Source organism: Castor canadensis, chromosome 15 (genome assembly GCF_047511655.1).
Source record: "Castor canadensis chromosome 15, mCasCan1.hap1v2, whole genome shotgun sequence".
Classification (NCBI taxonomy): domain Eukaryota; kingdom Metazoa; phylum Chordata; class Mammalia; order Rodentia; family Castoridae; genus Castor; species Castor canadensis.
Window position 1 is genome coordinate 11715601 of NC_133400.1, and position 17754 is coordinate 11733354.

A 17754-nucleotide genomic window follows, 5' to 3' on the forward strand; every position below is an offset into this window, starting at 1 on the left:
CCAAGGATACCAGAAGCTCTCCTGGAGCAGGTGGTTAGTTGAGGAGGTGAGTCAGGAGGAGAAATGAGATAATGAATGCATGCAGTTGCACACTAACAGACCTACAGAGCACACAGGTCAAGTTTCACATGTTGGAGAGGTGGGGGAACAGTGGTACTGAAGGACAGTTAAAGCAATGGAGCCAGAATAAAGCCAGGCAAGGCTTAGCAAGAAAGACCACAGAGAACATGAATCTTCTGATGCAAAAAGAAAGGCATGATGGGCACTGGTGGCTCACGCCTATAATCCTAACTACTTGGGAGGCAGAGATCAGGAGAATTGCGGTTCAAAGTCAGCACAGGCAAATAGTTCCCAAGACCTATCTCAAAAACACCCAATACAGAAAAGGGCTGGAAGAGTAGCTCAAGTGGTAGAGTGCCTGCTTAGAAAGTGTGAAACCCTGAGTTCAAATCTCAGTACTGCAAAAAAAGAGAAAAAGTCACCTTTTTCAAAGGTAAACTTTTCAGATAAAACAAAGAACTAGAAAGTGATACAGATAAATGTTGGAAAGCCTTAAGGCAAATATTCAGGAGTTCTAAAATGATTTGAGAGACTCTGATGAGGAGCTCCTGTGAAGGAGAGAAATAGTTTAAAATATGTACTTTTGCAAAAATGGCTATCAATGGAGGTAAATTGTACAAGACAGCAGAACATTATGGAAACGGGAACTGAAAAGTCAGGATTCAGGATTGTGTGAAAATGACACAATATACACAGATCTTTAGCACTTAAAAAAGTCCAATATTTTAAATTTTTGAAATAAAACCAGAAAGGACTAGCTTCCTCAAATCATGGGAGCAAAGAGGAACTATCAGTGTCCATTATTACTAATTACTTTTTGGATGCTAAAGCACTTCATACACTTAAAACTCTTGGCAGTCACCTCCCTCTATTACAGCAATGATTTTACTACAGTGTGGGTTTCCTTCTGTTGAGAGAGTTTGGAGGCAAACACCTTCTTCCTCAGGTTCCAACTCTGAGGTGGTTCCACCCTCATCGACCAGAAGATCCTTATTTTAGTGGTTATTTAAATAAATGAAAGTCATCCTTAAAGCAAAGATAAAATATGATGTCCAAATAATGACAGAATTTCAGTAAGTGATAAGTTGTTAACCTGAGTAAAATTTTATAGCAAGAATGGGTAATAGTGGATTACAGGGCAGGTCAGAAGCATGTTATGGCTGATGGCGTGGTCGTCTCTTGGTAAAGACAGTTTTCACCAAATGGACTCCTCTTGACCTCTCTGTTAGGATCTCAGCCGTTCTTTTCCACTAACGCACCGCGTAGGACCTGCGAAACGCTTACAGCGAGGTGGACGTGCCTCCTCCGGGCACCGCCCCCCGCTAGCCCCTCCCCTCCTGAGGCGCAGGGTCCTCGCTATTGGCTCCTTTCCGGCGCCGTTGGTTGCCGTGGAGACCAGGGCGATGGCAACCCCGAGAAGCCAAACTTGGTTATCCCTCTGGAATCGCGAAGGGGTCCCAGCGCGCGGCGGGACTGCGCGTGGTGCTCATGGCGCTGTACCAACTGTATTCTCACCCGGCCGAGCGCGGCTACCGCGCGGGCCTTTGCTCCAAGGCTGCGCTGTTCCTGCTAGTGGCGGCCGTGCTCACCTACATCCCGCCGCTGCTGGTGGCCTTCCGGAGCCACGGTGAGCCCGCCTCGGCCCGTGCACGACCCAGCTCTCCGCGGCCCGCCGGCCGGGGCCGGCCCTCCTGACCTCCTCCCTATTCCTCCTCCCGCCTTCTTTGACTCAGGATTTTGGCTGAAGCGGAGCAGCTACGAAGAGCAGCCGACCGTGCGCTTCCAACACCAGGTGCTGCTGGTGGCCCTGCTGGGGCCCGAGCACGGCGGGTTCCTGGCCTGGAGCACGTTCCCTGCCTTCAACCGGCTGCAGGGGGATCACCTGCGCGTCCCGCTCGTTTCGGTGCGTGGTTCCCGCCTGGGCCTGGCGGTCCCCGGAGCTGGGTGGGGGATAGCGTGAAGGGGACAAGCTTCGACCTTGTGGCCTCGCAAACCCACAAAGGTCGTATACACAGGCTCTTTGGCCTGCGCAGGTGTAACTTCCTAGAGAGATCCGTTTTTTCTCTTGCAGCTTCTCCTAGACGACCACAGCTCCCACAAAGTTAGCCATGTAATCAAACGCGTGTGCAATCAAACGCGTGTGCAATCAAACGCGTGTGCCAGAGCCCGGGGACAGACTGTCCCTGGGCCAGGTCATTTCTGTGGGCGGTGCCTGATGGAAGTCTTTTTTGGAAACCAAAAGGCCTGTTTTGTCAACTCCAAGGTGTCACTGCGGTTTATGCATCACCACACTAGGGACAGAAAGGGCAGACGTTTTTTATGTAGACTTGACCCCTGGAAGCCAAGACGCTGACTGGTTAAGTAACTTCTGAGCTACAGGTATACATAATGACAGAATATAAAAGGCTAAGTAAGTAGGGTTTCACTAAACAGCCACAGTCCTCCTACCTAAACCTTCTGCTTAGCTGGGATTATAAACCAGGCTTGGTATGGGGATGGATGGAGTCTTGCTGTTTTTGCCCCAGCTGGCTTGCAACCTTGATCATCATGTACCCAACAAGTAGCTGGGAATTCAGCCACCTTGCCTGGTGTACAGCAATGTTTCAATGAACAAAAATTTTTTGGGGGAGGGGTGGAATTGGGGTTTGAACTCAGGTCTTTGTGTTTGCAAAGCAGGTACTTTACCCCTTGAGTCACACCTCCAGTCCATTTTGCTCTGGTTACATTGGAGATGGGGTCTCGTGAACCTTGGGATCCAGCAGGCCTCAAATTTGATCCTCCTAATCTCAGCCTCCCAAGTAGCTAGGATTACAGGTGTGAGCCACTGACACCCGGCCCAATGCACAAATTTTTTAAAACATTTTTATTAGCATATATTTAGTTGTACAGGGAAGTTTCATTGTGACATTACCATATTTGCTTATAATGTACCTTGGTTAGGTTCACCCCCCCACCACCATTCTCCCTCATTGAACAAAATTTTGACCAAATCTTACTTTTTTTTTTTTCTTTTTGAAATGGGCTCTCACTAGGTTGCCCAGGCTAGCCTCAGCTTTAGTGATCCTGCTGCCTCATCCCACAGAGAATCTGGGACTACAGGAGAGCACCACCTGCCCATGCTTAAATCTTATACTTTTTAACATCAAATTGTGAGGAATTGGGAATAGAAGCTGGTTTTACTGAAGGACAGTTACTTTATTTTATTTTTTTGCTATACTGGGGTTTGAACTCTGGGCATCATGCTTGCTAGGCAGGTACTTTACCACTTGAGCCATTCCACCAGCCCTATTTTGTGTTGGGTATTTTTGAGATAGGATCTTGAGAACTGTTTGCCCAGGCCAGCTTCAAACCTCAATCCTCCTGATCTCTGCCTCCTGAATAGCTAGGATTACAGACTTGAGTCACCAGCCCTGTTACACTTTTCATATTTGGGTCTAAGAAATCATCATGAGAACTTAAGATGATCATGAAAACAAGGATGAACATTAGGTTTCATTCATTCTCTTTTTTTTTTTTTTTTTGCACCACTGGGGCTTGAAAATCAGGGCCTACACCTTGACCCACTCCACCAGTCCTTTTTGTGACATAGGTTTTTTTTGAGATAAGGGCTGTCATACTATTTTGCCCAGGCTTTGAACGGAGATCCTCCTGATCTCTGCCTCCTCAGTAGCTAGGATTACAGGCGTGAGCCACCTGCGCCCAGTTTCATTCATTCTTTTTACTTACTCACCACAACTGGTTGACTTCCTGGTTGGACTTCTGGCCAATCTCTCATCTCTGTAACCAGAAACCACTCCCTTGAGAGCGCCACCTAAGGGCTCCCTCTGCTTCTGGTGTGCAGTTCCGCTTTTAAATTTCAGAAGCGAAGACTAATTCCTTTTTTTTCTTTTATTTGCATTTATTTTGTGCTGAATTTATTCCTGTGCCATGAATTTCTGTTTCTTGTGTGTGACCCCCCCTCTCCTGGTTTAGGAGCAATTTGTTCCTTTTCAGTAAAGATCATCCAGTGTGCAGGAGTTGCTGGTGGGTGTGTTGAACTGACCATGGACTCTGTAAGTGGGGCAGCACTTTGGGCTTGGGGTGCTTTGTTCACATGGAGATGTTCAATGACCAGAGAATCAACGTCTAAACCCTTCAGTTCAGCCTTACTCTCTGCATTTTTAAGCATGTGCAGCAAAAATTCAGCACTCTTTTGGGGCCACCGACCCTGCATCTAGCCCCACTGCTGGGCTGGGGCACACCTGTCATTTCCACCATTGTAATGCCAGAGTGGCACACAGTGCTTCTTTACAGTGCCATCTTTCACATACTTGGTGGCTTTTCAGATACGCATATCATTGATGGCTTGGGCAGTTTCTCAGGTGTTCTTAAAGTGAATGCAAAGATTTGAACCCCTTGATTTGCATATTTTGTGGGGCTGTCTGGGTGAAGAGAGTAGTGAACTATTTTCACAGGTCACTTCAGGGAACTGGGGGCATGGCTTAAGAGGTAGAATGCCTGCCAAAAAGGAGAAAAAATAAAAAACCACAGGTCATCTTAGGCCACTAATAAAAAGACTTTACTAATTCTCTTTAATATTGGATAGTTGTTCTTGGTGATTTTCTTTTCTTTTTTGTATTTTTTTTTTTTTTTGGTTTTGTTGGCAGTGTTGGGGGTCAAACCCGAGACCACAACCATGCCTGGCAAGTGCTTTACCACAGAGCTACATCCTCAGCCTACATAAGTTCACACTGTTAGTAAAACACAGTGGACCCAAACTCCTTTTTCATAGTCATTTTTCATCACCTACAGTCTTTCTCAGTAAATGATTTGTTTCCTTCCTGGCTGAGCTCTTGGCTTGGGAATTATTTGAAATCCTGTGATACTAAGTCATAAAATACTGATCCCCAAAACTGCCGAAGGGCGAGGAGGAGCAGGAGGAATGTACTGTAAGGTTTGTGCGACTTGTCAAGTGGCATATGTAAAATGCAGCTCATTGCAACAGAAAAACAAGTCTATAGCATCTAATACCCAAAGATTGTAAGCAAGCTACAAATCAAGAGGAGACTTGCCAGGCATCCTTGGCTCACACCTGTAGCTACTCAGGCAGAGATCAAGAGGATCAGCGTTTAAAGCCAGCCAGGGCAAATAGTTCGAGAGACCCTATCTCAAAAATACCCTTCACAAAAAAGGGCTGGTAGAGTGGCTCAAGGTGAAGGTCCTGAGTTCAAACCCCAGTACTGCAAAAAAAAAAAAAAGAGCTATAGTACCCCAACCCCACTTTTTTTTTTTTTTGGTGGGACTGGGGTTTGAACTCAGGACTTTATGCTTGCAAAGCAGGCACTGCTACTGAGCCACACCTCAGGTCCCTCACTATTCTTTTTTAATAAAGTAAGCCAGGCACTGGTGACTTACACCTATAATCCTAGCTACTCAGGAGGCAGAGATCAGGAGGCTCTCGGTTTGAGGCCAACCCAAGGAAATAGTTTTCAAGACCCTATCTGGAAAAAAACCCATCACAAAAAAAAGGGGTGGTGGAGTGATTCAAGGTGTAGACCTGGAGTTCAAGCCCCGGTACCACAAAAAAAAAGAAAAAAAAAGATGAATCTACATTTACTAATATGTAATGCTCTGAAATAGAAATTGATAGTTATAAAAAAATTATAAAACGTATGCTTCCATGTCTATTAAAATAATTGAATACAGTAAGAAAAAGAGAAGCAAGAGCTCAGATAGGAAGACTGAATGCTTTGGATATCTCTGGAAAGGTACGGAAGCACTGACAGCATTGACTGCTTCTGGAGAAGGACCTTGTTGGCTGAAATCAGGGTTGGAGGGAAGCTGTTTTACTCTGTGCCCTTTTGTACCTTTTTAATTTTGTACCATAGGAATGTAAACATAATCTCACCCTTAATTCCTAAGATTTTTTTTTCTTGAAACAGAGGGTCTTTTTTTTTTAAGTACTGGAGTTTGAACTCAATGCCTCAAACTTAACTAGTCAGGCCCTCTAACACTTGAGCCATTATCCCTAGCTGAGCCAGAGGTCTTACTTAGCAGTTCCAGTGGCTTCAAAGTTGAATTCCTCCTGCCTCAACCTCTTGGAGTAGCTAGGTTACACCCATGTGCCATCAGGTTGGGCTGGATTTTTAAATGTAAGTAAGTTTTGGTTTTTTTTTTTGTGGTATGGGGTTTGAACTCAGGGCCTACACCTTGAGCCATTGCACCAGCCCTGTTTTTGTGATGGGTTTTTTTGAGATAGGGTCTCTTGAACTATTTTCCCTGGCTGGCTCCTGATCTCTACCTCCTGAGTAGTTAGAATTACAGGTGTGAGCCACCAGTGCCCAGATTGAATCACATTTTAACTCAGTCAGTGATAATGTGTACCTTTCTATGCAAATTTATCTTTGTATCATCAATAATGTTGATAATACAACATTTTAGAATATAATTCAGAAAGGGAACTAAAGTCCATTGGTCTGGGCTTTTTTTTTTTTTTTTTTTTCAGTAGTACTGGGGTTTAAACATAGGGCCTTGTGCTTGCTAGGTAAGACCTCTACTGTGTGAGCTATGCCCCTAGCCCTTGTCTGGGTTCTTAAGCAGCCTTTGGAGTTACGTAGAGCTAGCTTATTTTATTGTTGTTTTAAGACAACATATTGAAAAATAGCCTAGACTGGCTTTGAACTCAAGATCCTCCTGATCCTCCTGCCTCCAACTCCCAGTGCTGGGATTAGAGGTAGGCACCATCACACCCAGCCACGCTGGCACTTTGATGTTTATACAGGAATAGGCGATGGAACCATGCCAAGCCTGCCTCCTCGCCAACAGCTAACGTCAGATGCCACAGACAGGAGAGCACACTTCAGTTTCAGAAAAGAGAAAAAATAGGTGCTTAGACCCTTCAGCCCCCACATTCTCTGTGTCCGCACATGCCTGTAAGAGCCATGTTAGGCTCATCAAGGGAAAAGGCCACTCTGCCTTTTTCTCTCATTAAAACAACAAAACTGACTTTAAGGCATTAAAAACATGAGGATTTTAGAGACACTGTGCAAGGTCAAGCAAAAGCAAGACTGCTTGTCACTTTTATTTTTTTGGGGGAGGGCGGTAGCACTGGGGTTTTGAACTCTGGGCCTCCTGCTTGTTAGGTAGGCACTCTACTACTTGAGTCAGTCCACCAGCCTGTTTGTGACTTCTGAGGCACTTTTCCAAATTATCAGCTGCAAAGCTGCCTTATAGGAGTTGGTAAAACCTTGACCTAAAAACCACAGCTTCATTGGCTTCTGGGCAGTTTCCCAGACATGCTGAAGCCAGTCTGGGTTAATATTTAGAGTTAGAAAATAAAAATATTTTGTTGCAATAGTATTAAACGTATACAAAGAAGAATTTTGTTTGTGCTGGCTTGGGCAGCACATATACTAAAATTGGAATGATACAGAGGAGATTAGCCTGGCCCCTGTGCAAGGATGACACATAAATTCATGAAGCAGATTATATTAAAAAAAAAAGAACTTTGTTTGTTGTTGAGATAGGGCCTCACGATGTAGCCCAGGCTGGCCTCAAACTCACGATCCTCTGGCCTTAGCCTCCTGAGTGCAGGGATTTATAGGTGTGTACCACCACGCCCAGATGGGTTTAACTTTTTGTGGACCTGCCAAGCTGTTTTCCAAAGTAAGTACATCATTTTATATGCTTACCTGGCTTTAAGTTTTTATTGGTCTTTTTTTTTTTTTTTGGCATGGGGGGGGTTGTCTTTGTTTTATATGGGCACTTACTAAATTGTGTGTGTGTATGTGTGTGTGTGTGTGTGCGCGATACCGGGGTTTGAACTCAGGGCCTTCACCTTGAGCCACTCCACCAGCCCTATTTTTGTGATGGGTTTTTTCAAGATAGGGTCTCATGAACTTTTTGCCCAGGCTGGATTTGAACTATGATCCTCCTGACTTCTGCCTCCTGAGAAATTAGGATTACAGGTGTGAGCCACTGGCACCCGGCTCAAAGCTCTTTTAATAGGTATAAAACAAATAAGTGTTTAGAAAGCATTTTATCACAGTAACTAGAAATATTTGTCCATTCTTGCTGGTATGTAAGATAATGGTGCATTTTATAATTGATGGTGTTTTTGTTTCATCGAAATACAGGTAGCAAGGATTTGATGAATCTAGGAACCTTGAAGTAGCTATCCCTACTTTGCTGAAACCAAAGCCTGATGCCAAAGAATATTTTCAGCATAAAAAGAAACAGTGAAGTACCCAGTGTTAACAAATATTTGGTAAAATGGACAGGGTACAAACTAGGAAATTAACATTTAGTAAAAGAATATGACTCAGAAGGATGCAAGGTATGAAACAGGAACCAAAGACAATTCCAGCAAACCATCAGATGCTGTAGAATCCCTGATGGGAAAAAATGTTGCAAGTTAGGCCACCAGGAACAATAGCACTCCTTAGATTGACAGTAGCTCTTATAGCCTGATGGCATGCTGGTTATGAGGCCTGTCTCAGCTCCAGGCCCTCAGTCCTGTGCTCTGTTTCTGATGCTCCTGCTGAGAAGCTCAAAACCGCATTTTCCTTTGCCTACCAGCTCCCTGTGAGCTTCTGCCAGTAGGAGGCATGATGAGCCTTGTTCTAGGAGTGGGGACACACTGCAACCAGTTGCCAGCTGTCAGAGTGAAGAACCACTGCTGGGTTAACCCAAACAGGGACAACAAGCAAACAGGCAGAAGTAAGACTTGTCTTTACTTCAGCCTTGCCTTCCCCTCTGGTAGTCCCTCTTCCAAGTGCTGAAGGTACTGGTTCTTCCTGGGCAGCATTCCATCCTGAGGTCTGAGTCACAACTTGCCAAGGCCTCTCCTTCAAGTCTCTCCTTTCTACTGGCCCCAGCCTCGTCCCCTTCTTCTCTAGCCCTAGGTGCACTATCCACTTTCCCCTTCTAATACCTATTTACTCTTATTTTCTATACTAAATTCCCCGTGTTAAAGTAACATAGTTCTTTTCCTGATTGGACCCTGATTATTGATACAGGTGGATTGATGTACTTTTTTCTTCCAGTACTGGGGATTGAACTCAGGCTCTACCACTTGAGCTATGCCCCCACTCCTTTTGCTTTTAGTTTATTTTTCAGATAGGGTCTTGGGCCTCATCCTCCTACCTCCACCTCCCAAATAGCTGGGACCACCCACATGTACCACCACACCTTCGTCATTTTTGAGATGGAGTCTCACTAATTTTTGACTTCAATTCCCGACCTTACTGTCCCCACCTTCTGGGAAGCTGGAATTACCTGATATGCATTTTCTATCTAGTACATCATAATCAATTTCCCTTACACCTAAAAAATCATCTTCCTTTATGTACCAGAAATCTTTGAAATTTGAGTTTGTATGAGCTGTTACAAAAGGAGCACTGAATCAGGAGTCAGTAAACCTAGTTTCTAGTACCAGTTCTGTCATTGGGTTCCATACACTCACTCAGCTTCACTCCAACTATATTCAGGCATGATGGTTCCTTCCACTCTCCTGGGATGTATGGAGGGATCACATGAGACAATCAATGAATATATAAGTTGTTCCAAATCACATATATCTCAAAAATAAGGCAGTGATATGATTTATGAACTTTTTAAGCTAGACAGTGATCGGATTTTAGGTTCTGACCTGGAATTTGTATCCAGGAAATGCTAGCTTTCTGTATTTTGCTATTGTACACTTGTTATACTTACTTTGAACTAAATGGAATTAAGGAATTGATTTCATCAAGGGTCCAAGTGGTAGCACAGACACAACCCACTGTAGCCAGGCCATGGGGTGAGAGGCTAGCATGGTGGCAGGTCATTTTTATGGACTATGTACCATTGAATCATCCCTCATCCCCAAGATTCTCAGTTTGTCCTCCTCTCCCATGGCCTTCTTCTCTCACTCTGTCCAGCTGCCCTGGCCCTGTGTTAACCTGGATCTCTTTCCCTTCACTTCATACTGTCTTCATTCAGGTCACCAACAGCTTAAATCATCGTGAATATTTTCTGTAAAACCTGTGAATTTCTGCCCTCACCTTCTAATTTTAGCCTGCTTTATTTTTCTTTGTGGCACTTAGCACCTTCCAATATTGTTAAATATTTATGTTTTTTATTTATTTTCTTCCTTTACTGCTGGAAATCTAAGCCCCACTAGAGTGGGAACTTTGCTTACCGTTATGTTCCCAGCATCACTCAGTGTACATCGTAGGGCCTTAAAAAGTACTTCACAGATTGATGAGTGGATTTAATAAGTGGACCTAACTGTGGGGCTGAGCCAGATCTCTGTCCTCCATGAACTTGAAAGTGTGCACATGAGCAATTATTCAGACTTACACTCTGGACACTGCCATTTTGCAAAAAGATTTGTTCTACCTAATGTCTCTGAATTTTTTTTTTTTTAGTCATTTTAGTCCTGGAAAGAAAAGCAGATTTAAGCAAAAGCACCTGATCTGAAATCTTGTCCCTACCATTACTAGCTGTATCCCTGATAAATTCCCTAGCATCTGTGAGCCTTGACTTTCTCATCTATACAGTGGGATAACCCACTTGGTCTACCTTAGGCTTGATGTCTATCATCAAAATTCAGTGAAATGAGTTTTCTCCTTCCATGTGGGAGTCTCGGTTCTCCTGGCCATTCTGCTGACCACTATTTTCATAAGTTGAGAAATTTGATCTGTCCGGCTGAGATCCAGAACGCATGGACCACTTACAGAGTTAACGCCACATTGTCTTCCAAGTCTGCTTCCAACTTAAGCAGACTCACAGGAAGACAAGGTAGCCTCTTCTCCATCCTGCTTCCGACGATGGACACATAATTGCCTCAGCACCTTGATCATCAACCCTGGCAGCAGAGCTCCTCCCTCCCCTCGGGAAGCTGATGGAATAGCACATAGACAGTAGTATCCAATGGAAGAAGGAGGGTAGTTTTATCTGTAACAAGGCAAAGGATAAGGAGTTTATTGTCTGGAAAGGAAAAAATGATTAAAGGTTCTAAAACAGATATTCTTATCTCGACCTTTTTTTTCTTTTTTTTTAAACTGGTGGGGTTTTTCAGCATAAGCCAGAAAACCTGCTGGACAAATTCTAAAAGAGCTGTGACACTTTCAAACAACCTTATTAGCCTGAAGGACAAAACGGTCTCTTCCTCACAAAATAGTAATAGTCTCTCCCTCAACATGAATTGAGGGGGGATTCAGATGGGGATGCTGGCATTCCATGGTAGAATCTAGTCCTTCTGGGAACTTGATGGAAAAGGACTAGTGTTTTGTGCCCAGGAATCCTGTGGGAGATTACATTGCAGGAACTATCCTTTCCTGCCGGTCTTTGTAGGGTTACTGTGAGGCAAGGCTGGCCAGCAGGACTGTTTTTAAAACAGTCTACATATGATTTAAGATTTATGAGCTATGATTTATCTTTTGCCTTCAGATTTTTCTGTTTTTCTTACTTTCATATCTGTGACTTATTGCAGTTTTAAAGGCCTGCAGATTTTACTTAGCTTCCTTTTTCATTTTATTGACTGGAACTAAAAGATGCACAAAGCTTAAAGTCCTAACATGAATAATGAGATAGATGGTCCAAGTTCAAGAATCTGAAGCAAGGATACTTGTGGTTTAAGAGTGTATAAATACCGTGTGGTGATTTTCTGTTGACTTTGTTTAGGGAATGCATAATGATTAGGTTTTGTGGGGTTTTGGTTTTTTGAGTTTTTCTTTTTTCTATTTTAAAAAACTGAGCTAGGGCTGGGGGTAAAACTTAGTGGTAGAGCGCCTGCCCAAGTAGGACCAATGTTTAATCCCAAACGCCACAAAAAAAAAAAAAAAAAGGAAAAGAAATCTCTTTGTGTTTCATAGACTAGAGAAGAAGACAGGAACCAGGATGGGAAAATGGATATGTTATATTTTAAACTGGAGCTTCCCCTGCAGTCCACAGAGCACGTTCTTGGTGTGCAACTCATCTTGACCTTCTCCTACCAACTACACGTGAGTCCATCCTTCCGAGGCCAATCCACTCCCTTTTATCTTTTAATGCAGCACAGCCATTAAAAGTGTGGGAAGACCCACACTGTAGAAGGCTCTTTTTGGGGGCCTAGTAGGAAATTTAACATAGACAAATTGAATGTTTTTTATTGGGGTCATATTAACTTATTAGATATGAATACCTCAGAGAATTTTGGGCAGAGGGTTTTTTGCATGGCTAACCCAAGTAGGTGAGGGCCCTTCAGCTTCAGCTGCAGACAGGTGACTCTTGGACATAGATCCCTTCAGACCTGATGGCAGTTGGTTTTGTCTCTCCTTCTAATGATTTCAGAGGATGTCAACATTCATGATGCAGAGCATGGCCTTTCTTCAGTCCTCCTTTGCCATTCCAGGGTCACAGTTATATGTGAATGGAGACCTAAGGCTGCAGCAGAAGCAGCCACTGAGTTACAGTGGCTTAGATGTCCGATACAACGTAAGGACACTTCCTTTATTTCTGTATGTTTACTACATTCTTTGAAGACAAAGAAATTGGAGTCAGAAATAGCATTCCCTGTGGGTGGCATAGACCAGGACTTCTGAGGAATTCTTATCATGAATTCTTTCAAGATATGGAAAAGGTATACTTTTATTTATAACCAGAAAGAGAAAAATGTCTTTGTCTCTTTTGAAGAACTAAATTGTTCATTGCTTTTAGGTACACCCCGTCCCCTCCCCCCCAATGTATTCTGTGTTTGTTAGTTTTATTGTTGCTGTGACCAAATACCTGACAAAACAACTTAAATGAGTGAAGATTTACTTTACTCATGGTTTCAGAGGTTTGTGTCCATCACTGTGGCGGGAGTGTGCCGAAGAGCAGCTCACATATGGTGGACAGGAAGTAGAGTGGTCAGAAATAGGAAGGGCCAGGGTAAGATGCCCCAGTGGCCTACTTCCTCCAACTAGGTCCTGCCCTCCACAATTCCACCACCTCTCAACAGTCTATTCACATTTTTTAAAATCTTTGATGCATTTATGCATTTATTCATACACTCACCTCTTCTACATATGATTTTTTTTCAGTACTGGGGAGTAAACCTAGGGCCTCCTGCACATTAGGCAAGTGCTGTACCACTTGAGCTATGCCCTCAGTCTAATAGTATATTCACATTTTTAATCCATCAAGGGATTAAACCATTCATTAGGTCAGGACCCTCATGATCTCATCTCTGGAAATGCTCTGACAGACACATCCAGAGGTGTGCTTTACTAATCTAAGTGTTTTCAAGCCAATCAAGTAAACAGTCAAAAATAACCATCATAGCCAGGCACCAGTGGCTCACACCTATAATCCTAGCTATGGGAGGCTGAGATTGGGAGGATCATGATTCAAGGCAAGCCTTAGCAAATAGTTTGTGAGACCCCCATTTCCTAAATAACCAAAGCAAAACGGGCTGGAGGTGTGGCTCAAGTGATAGAGTGCCTGCTTTACAAGCTCAAAGCCCTGGGTTTAAATCCCAGTCCAACCAAAATGAATAAATAACTACCACACATTCCAAATGATCATGTAAAATGCTTGTGTAACACATTTAAAAAATACTAGCCAATTTATTGAACAGGTAACATATGCCATCCCTGAGTTAAGGACTTATAGCTGGGCGTGGTGGGCACCTCTGTAGTCCCAGCACTTGGGAGACTGAAGTGGAAGAATCACCTGAGCCCAGGCATCAGAGCCCATCTGAGGCAACAGCCTTTTTTTTTTTAGGTTAGGATGTTGCTATGTTTGTAGTGTAGCAGTAAAACCTGTGAAAAGTGGACATTGACTTCTGTTTCCATCCCCACAAAAGAAAAGCCTGAGAGTAAATGAATTTAAATTATTGCAAGAAAGTTTATTCATTCTTGAGGGAAAAAATTACTGATACTGGAATAGGTCACCAAGAACAAGAGGGTGGTCTCTGGGATCAGCCTGGGCAAGCAGGAGGGTAGAAGGAAGAGAGGAGAAGTCTGAGTGCTCACACTTCATCCTCCTACTTTGGCCCAGGTGTCTGTGATCAATGGGACCAGCCCCTTTGCCTATGACTACGACCTTACCCACATTGTTGCTGCCTACCAAGAAAGGAACGGTGAGTCAAGCAGGGGTAGGCCATTGCAAGTCTACCCAAGGGCTTTCCAGGTGTGGGGCAGTGGAAATAAACAGAATTGGAACCTTTGTTGTGATGAAAATCTCAAAATCGGAGGCTTGGTGAGGGAGATGAACAGGCTCACCTGGACTTGTTCATTTTTTCATCTTCAGACCCACACCTACTCCCACTCACCACCACTTCTGTGGTCCAGCAGGTTACAGATTACTTGCCATATTTGTCCCACCACTGGCTTAATGATTTCCTTTTTCTAATGTGTGTGTAAGCCTAACTACCACATCTGTAAAAGAAACCAAAGACAATTTTTATTCCCCACTTTTGATAGAAGCAGAGGATGGAAATGCGGCACCTCAGTAGGAGAACAGAAGCACCCATGGTTCTGACTGCTCCTTACAGATGCAAAGTGCTCAGGCCTCTCTGGTGTCTGACTCAGCACGTGGGCTGGCTGGTGGCCTGAGGTTTTCCCTAAAGGCACTGAAAGTGTTATTTGGCAACCAGACGTCCTGGACACCACACACAGACATTTCATAAATAGGAGGCCTGCAATTCCAGTATTTCTTCCTAATTTTATATAATATAGTAGCACTGTTCCAGGAACAGAACTTTTAAAACAAAACTAAAACTCAGAGGCCTGCAAGTTAACTTTTCTTCCCTGTCTTTTCTTTCTTTTTTTAAACTGAGGATCCAACCCAAGACCTTGCATATACTAGGCAAGTGCTCTACCACTGCGCTCTCCCCCAGCCTTTTCCTTTATTTCATTCATTCTTTATCTATGTGCTGGGTTTTCCTACAGTTGTTTTAGTGAAGAAACACTTTGGGATCCGAATTATTCTTATTTATGTAACTAATATTATTGTTTCCCCTACACTGCTAAACATTCTAATTGACACGTTTTTACCAGCAACATAGTATTCCTTCAGTTAGCTATTCACAATTGTAGAAGGCACAAACTTGTTTCCAAGTTTTCCAGGTATTTTAACAGAAATATTTGACAAGAATTTTAAGTAATGTGTAAGGAACTTTGCACACACAATTTCTCTTTCCTGTTATTTCTTTTCACTATGAAATGTAGAATATCCCCCAGGAATCAAAGAACATTTATAGTCCTCAATATTTCCTTGCCAAAGGGCCATCCTGGATTAATGCTTAATGCTTGTGTTGCAGTTACCACCGTCCTGAATGACCCCAACCCCATCTGGCTGGTGGGCAGGGCTGCTGACGCTCCATTTGTCATCAGTGCTGTCATCCGATACCCTGTGGAAGTCATTTCATATCCTTTCTGTTAGACAGACAGCATGGCTCAGTTTCCACAAAGAAAGGAAGGATTCCTCAGCTGTCCCTAGTAGGAACGGATATGGGAAGCTTAGATTGGAAATTGCTACAGCACTGTATCCTCACACAGATGACTGGATCTATCTGCTGTTCATACTGGGGAAAAATTTCATTTCCTGCTCAGCTTTCTTTCTGAGCAATTCTTCTGGGTTAGAATCATCCATATTTATGTCTTAATAATCTTTGGTTATCCCTTTTATCTTAAGGGTATTGGAAACATTATTTCCCGTCTGACCTGAACCTTGCTGTAACTGTTTCTTCCATATTGTCTATGCCTCCTTAACTGTCTGTACTTACCAACCAGGCTTCTGGGAGATGATAAAATTTGCCTGGGTCCAGTATGTCAGCATCCTGCTCATCTTCCTCTGGGTGTTTGAAAGAATCAAAATATTCGTGTTTCAGAATCAAGTGGTGACCACAATCCCTGTAACAGCAATGCCAGGGGGAGAGATGTATAAGGAACACTTATCCTAAGAAATGGTTTCTGGAGACTCAGCAAGACTGTGGCTACCTCATTGTTTTCATTGAGAACTGCCATTCTATGATCTTTCTTTCTTTCTTTCTTTTTTAGGTACTGGGGCTTGAACTCAGGTCCTTCACCTTGAGCCACTCCACCAGCCCTATTTTTGTGAAGGGTTTTTCGAGATAAGGGCTAGCAGAACTATTTGCCCAGGCTGGCTTTGAACTGCAATCCTCCTGATCTCTGCCTCCTGATAGCTAGGATCACAGGCGTGAGCCACCAGTGCCCAGCCCTATGACATTTCTGAAAGGAGCCCAGTGAACACGTGGGCTTCTTCCCAGTTTCTCTCTACATGAATTCCTTGCCTTCTATGCACTGACAAATCATCAGGGACCAGTTTGTGGGAAGGTCAAAAGGTTCCTAGAGGCTCTAATTCACTTTGTTTTTGCCTTAGCCTTGAATTTCAAAAGAAAATTACAATCAGTTTGGACATCTGGGAAAGAGTCCCATCTCTGGTCAAGTGAAGACTTTTCCTCTTTTGAACTGAGAAGCACTGTGCACTTCTCCCCCTTATTGTAAACCACTTTTTACTCTTTTCAGGGCTCTCATGATAAATATGTAAATTCCTGGTATTCTCCATTCCTGGGTGTCTACAATTCCCATTCAGAGCTTTGATTTCTAGAACTGAAGACTTTAACTGGAGAACCAGAGGGGCCCGGGCTTAAGCTCAAGAGCCCCAGAAGCCTGTGTGCCAGGGTGGGGGACTTAAGGATGGGAGGACCATCCACCTGCCCTCAGTCTAACAGACGTGGTCTGTCATCAGCTCAGCTGAACAGCCCTCTATCCCTGCCTGACTGTGGCTGGCTCTTTGCCTGCCTCTTGCCCTCTGTCTGTGCCCCTGCAATGGCAGGGTGAAGTAGGAAGTGCTGTTTCATTCAGTCCCTCAGCAGCAGTGGGGGACGTAAGGCTGGCTTCTAACAACAGATTCTTTCTCTCTGGCCCTCACCCAACAGCCTGGACCTTTGCCACTCCTCCTTGACAGCCCTCCCTCTCTCTGCAAGGATAGGAGTGACAGAGGGGTTGTTGTTTGTATTGGTTCCACTGCCTAACAACTACAGGGTTTATTTGCAGGGCTAGCCAGAAGCACAGCTACTTGCATTTCCCTTGACTAAAGAACAGGGTGCCCAGCAAAGGGGTAGCTCTGGGGGAGGACAGGAGGCTCAGGGAGGGAACGAAGAGGATGCTAGCGGGCATCCAGTCCAGCTGACCATTAACACAGTGATAAGCAGTCCAGCCAGATTACCCTCTTGGCTAAGCAAGTGCCTGCAGAAGGGATGGCTAGAACGGGCCTCTGCTGCTTTCAGAAAGCCCTCTCCTAGGCACAGGTGGATCTGCTTTATATCCTATGCGTGTCATTAGCCCTGGAAGGATACACTTACCCTTCTGTGATCTGTGCCTCACGCCCACCCACAAACACACCTCTCATCACGTGATTCAGTTCTTATTTCCAAAGCACCTTTATTTCAGTTTGGCCAAAACAAAAGTTGGAAACAAAGATACTTTGAGTATTCAAGCAGTAACAGTAGTTCCTCCAGCTTGTCTTTTACTATTTAAGGCTGTTTATATGTCTCAACTTTTCCTTGAGACTTAAATGAAAAATGGTTTCTGGTTGAAATCTCAAAAAGGTGATGAGATATGGAAAGATGGCTAACGATAAACATTGCTTTGCATTTTATTATTTTAATGCAAAATCTGTATAGAGAACCCATGATGTTTTATAACTTTCTAATTAAAATGTTCAAAGTGGAAGGCTGCCTGT

The 17754-nt window shown here is 43.8% G+C and overlaps 1 protein-coding gene and 2 non-coding genes across 4 annotated transcripts; 2 read left to right on the forward strand and 1 right to left on the reverse strand.

Moving 5' to 3' along the window:
- Window positions 1-1442: 1442 nt before the first annotated feature.
- Window positions 1443-17744, forward strand: Tmem231 (transmembrane protein 231). Of its 2 annotated transcripts, XM_074055642.1 has the most exons (7): window positions 1445-1687; window positions 1794-1963; window positions 11898-12026; window positions 12355-12498; window positions 14044-14125; window positions 15308-15412; window positions 15768-17744. In XM_074055642.1, the coding sequence occupies exons 1-7, from the start codon at window positions 1549-1551 to the stop codon at window positions 15947-15949; spliced, it is 951 nt and encodes a 316-aa protein (XP_073911743.1). In that variant the 5' UTR covers window positions 1445-1548; the 3' UTR covers window positions 15950-17744. The 2 variants fall into 2 exon arrangements, with proteins under 2 accessions (XP_073911744.1, XP_073911743.1); XM_074055643.1 differs by lacking the exon at window positions 12355-12498 and having other exon boundaries at window positions 1443-1687.
- Window positions 7428-7534, forward strand: LOC141417643 (U6 spliceosomal RNA). The gene has a single exon (XR_012442294.1). It is a non-coding gene; the product is annotated as a U6 spliceosomal RNA (small nuclear RNA).
- Window positions 11089-11150, reverse strand: LOC141417671 (U7 small nuclear RNA). Its single transcript, XR_012442319.1, has one exon. It is a non-coding gene; the product is annotated as a U7 small nuclear RNA (small nuclear RNA).
- Window positions 17745-17754: the final 10 nt, after the last annotated feature.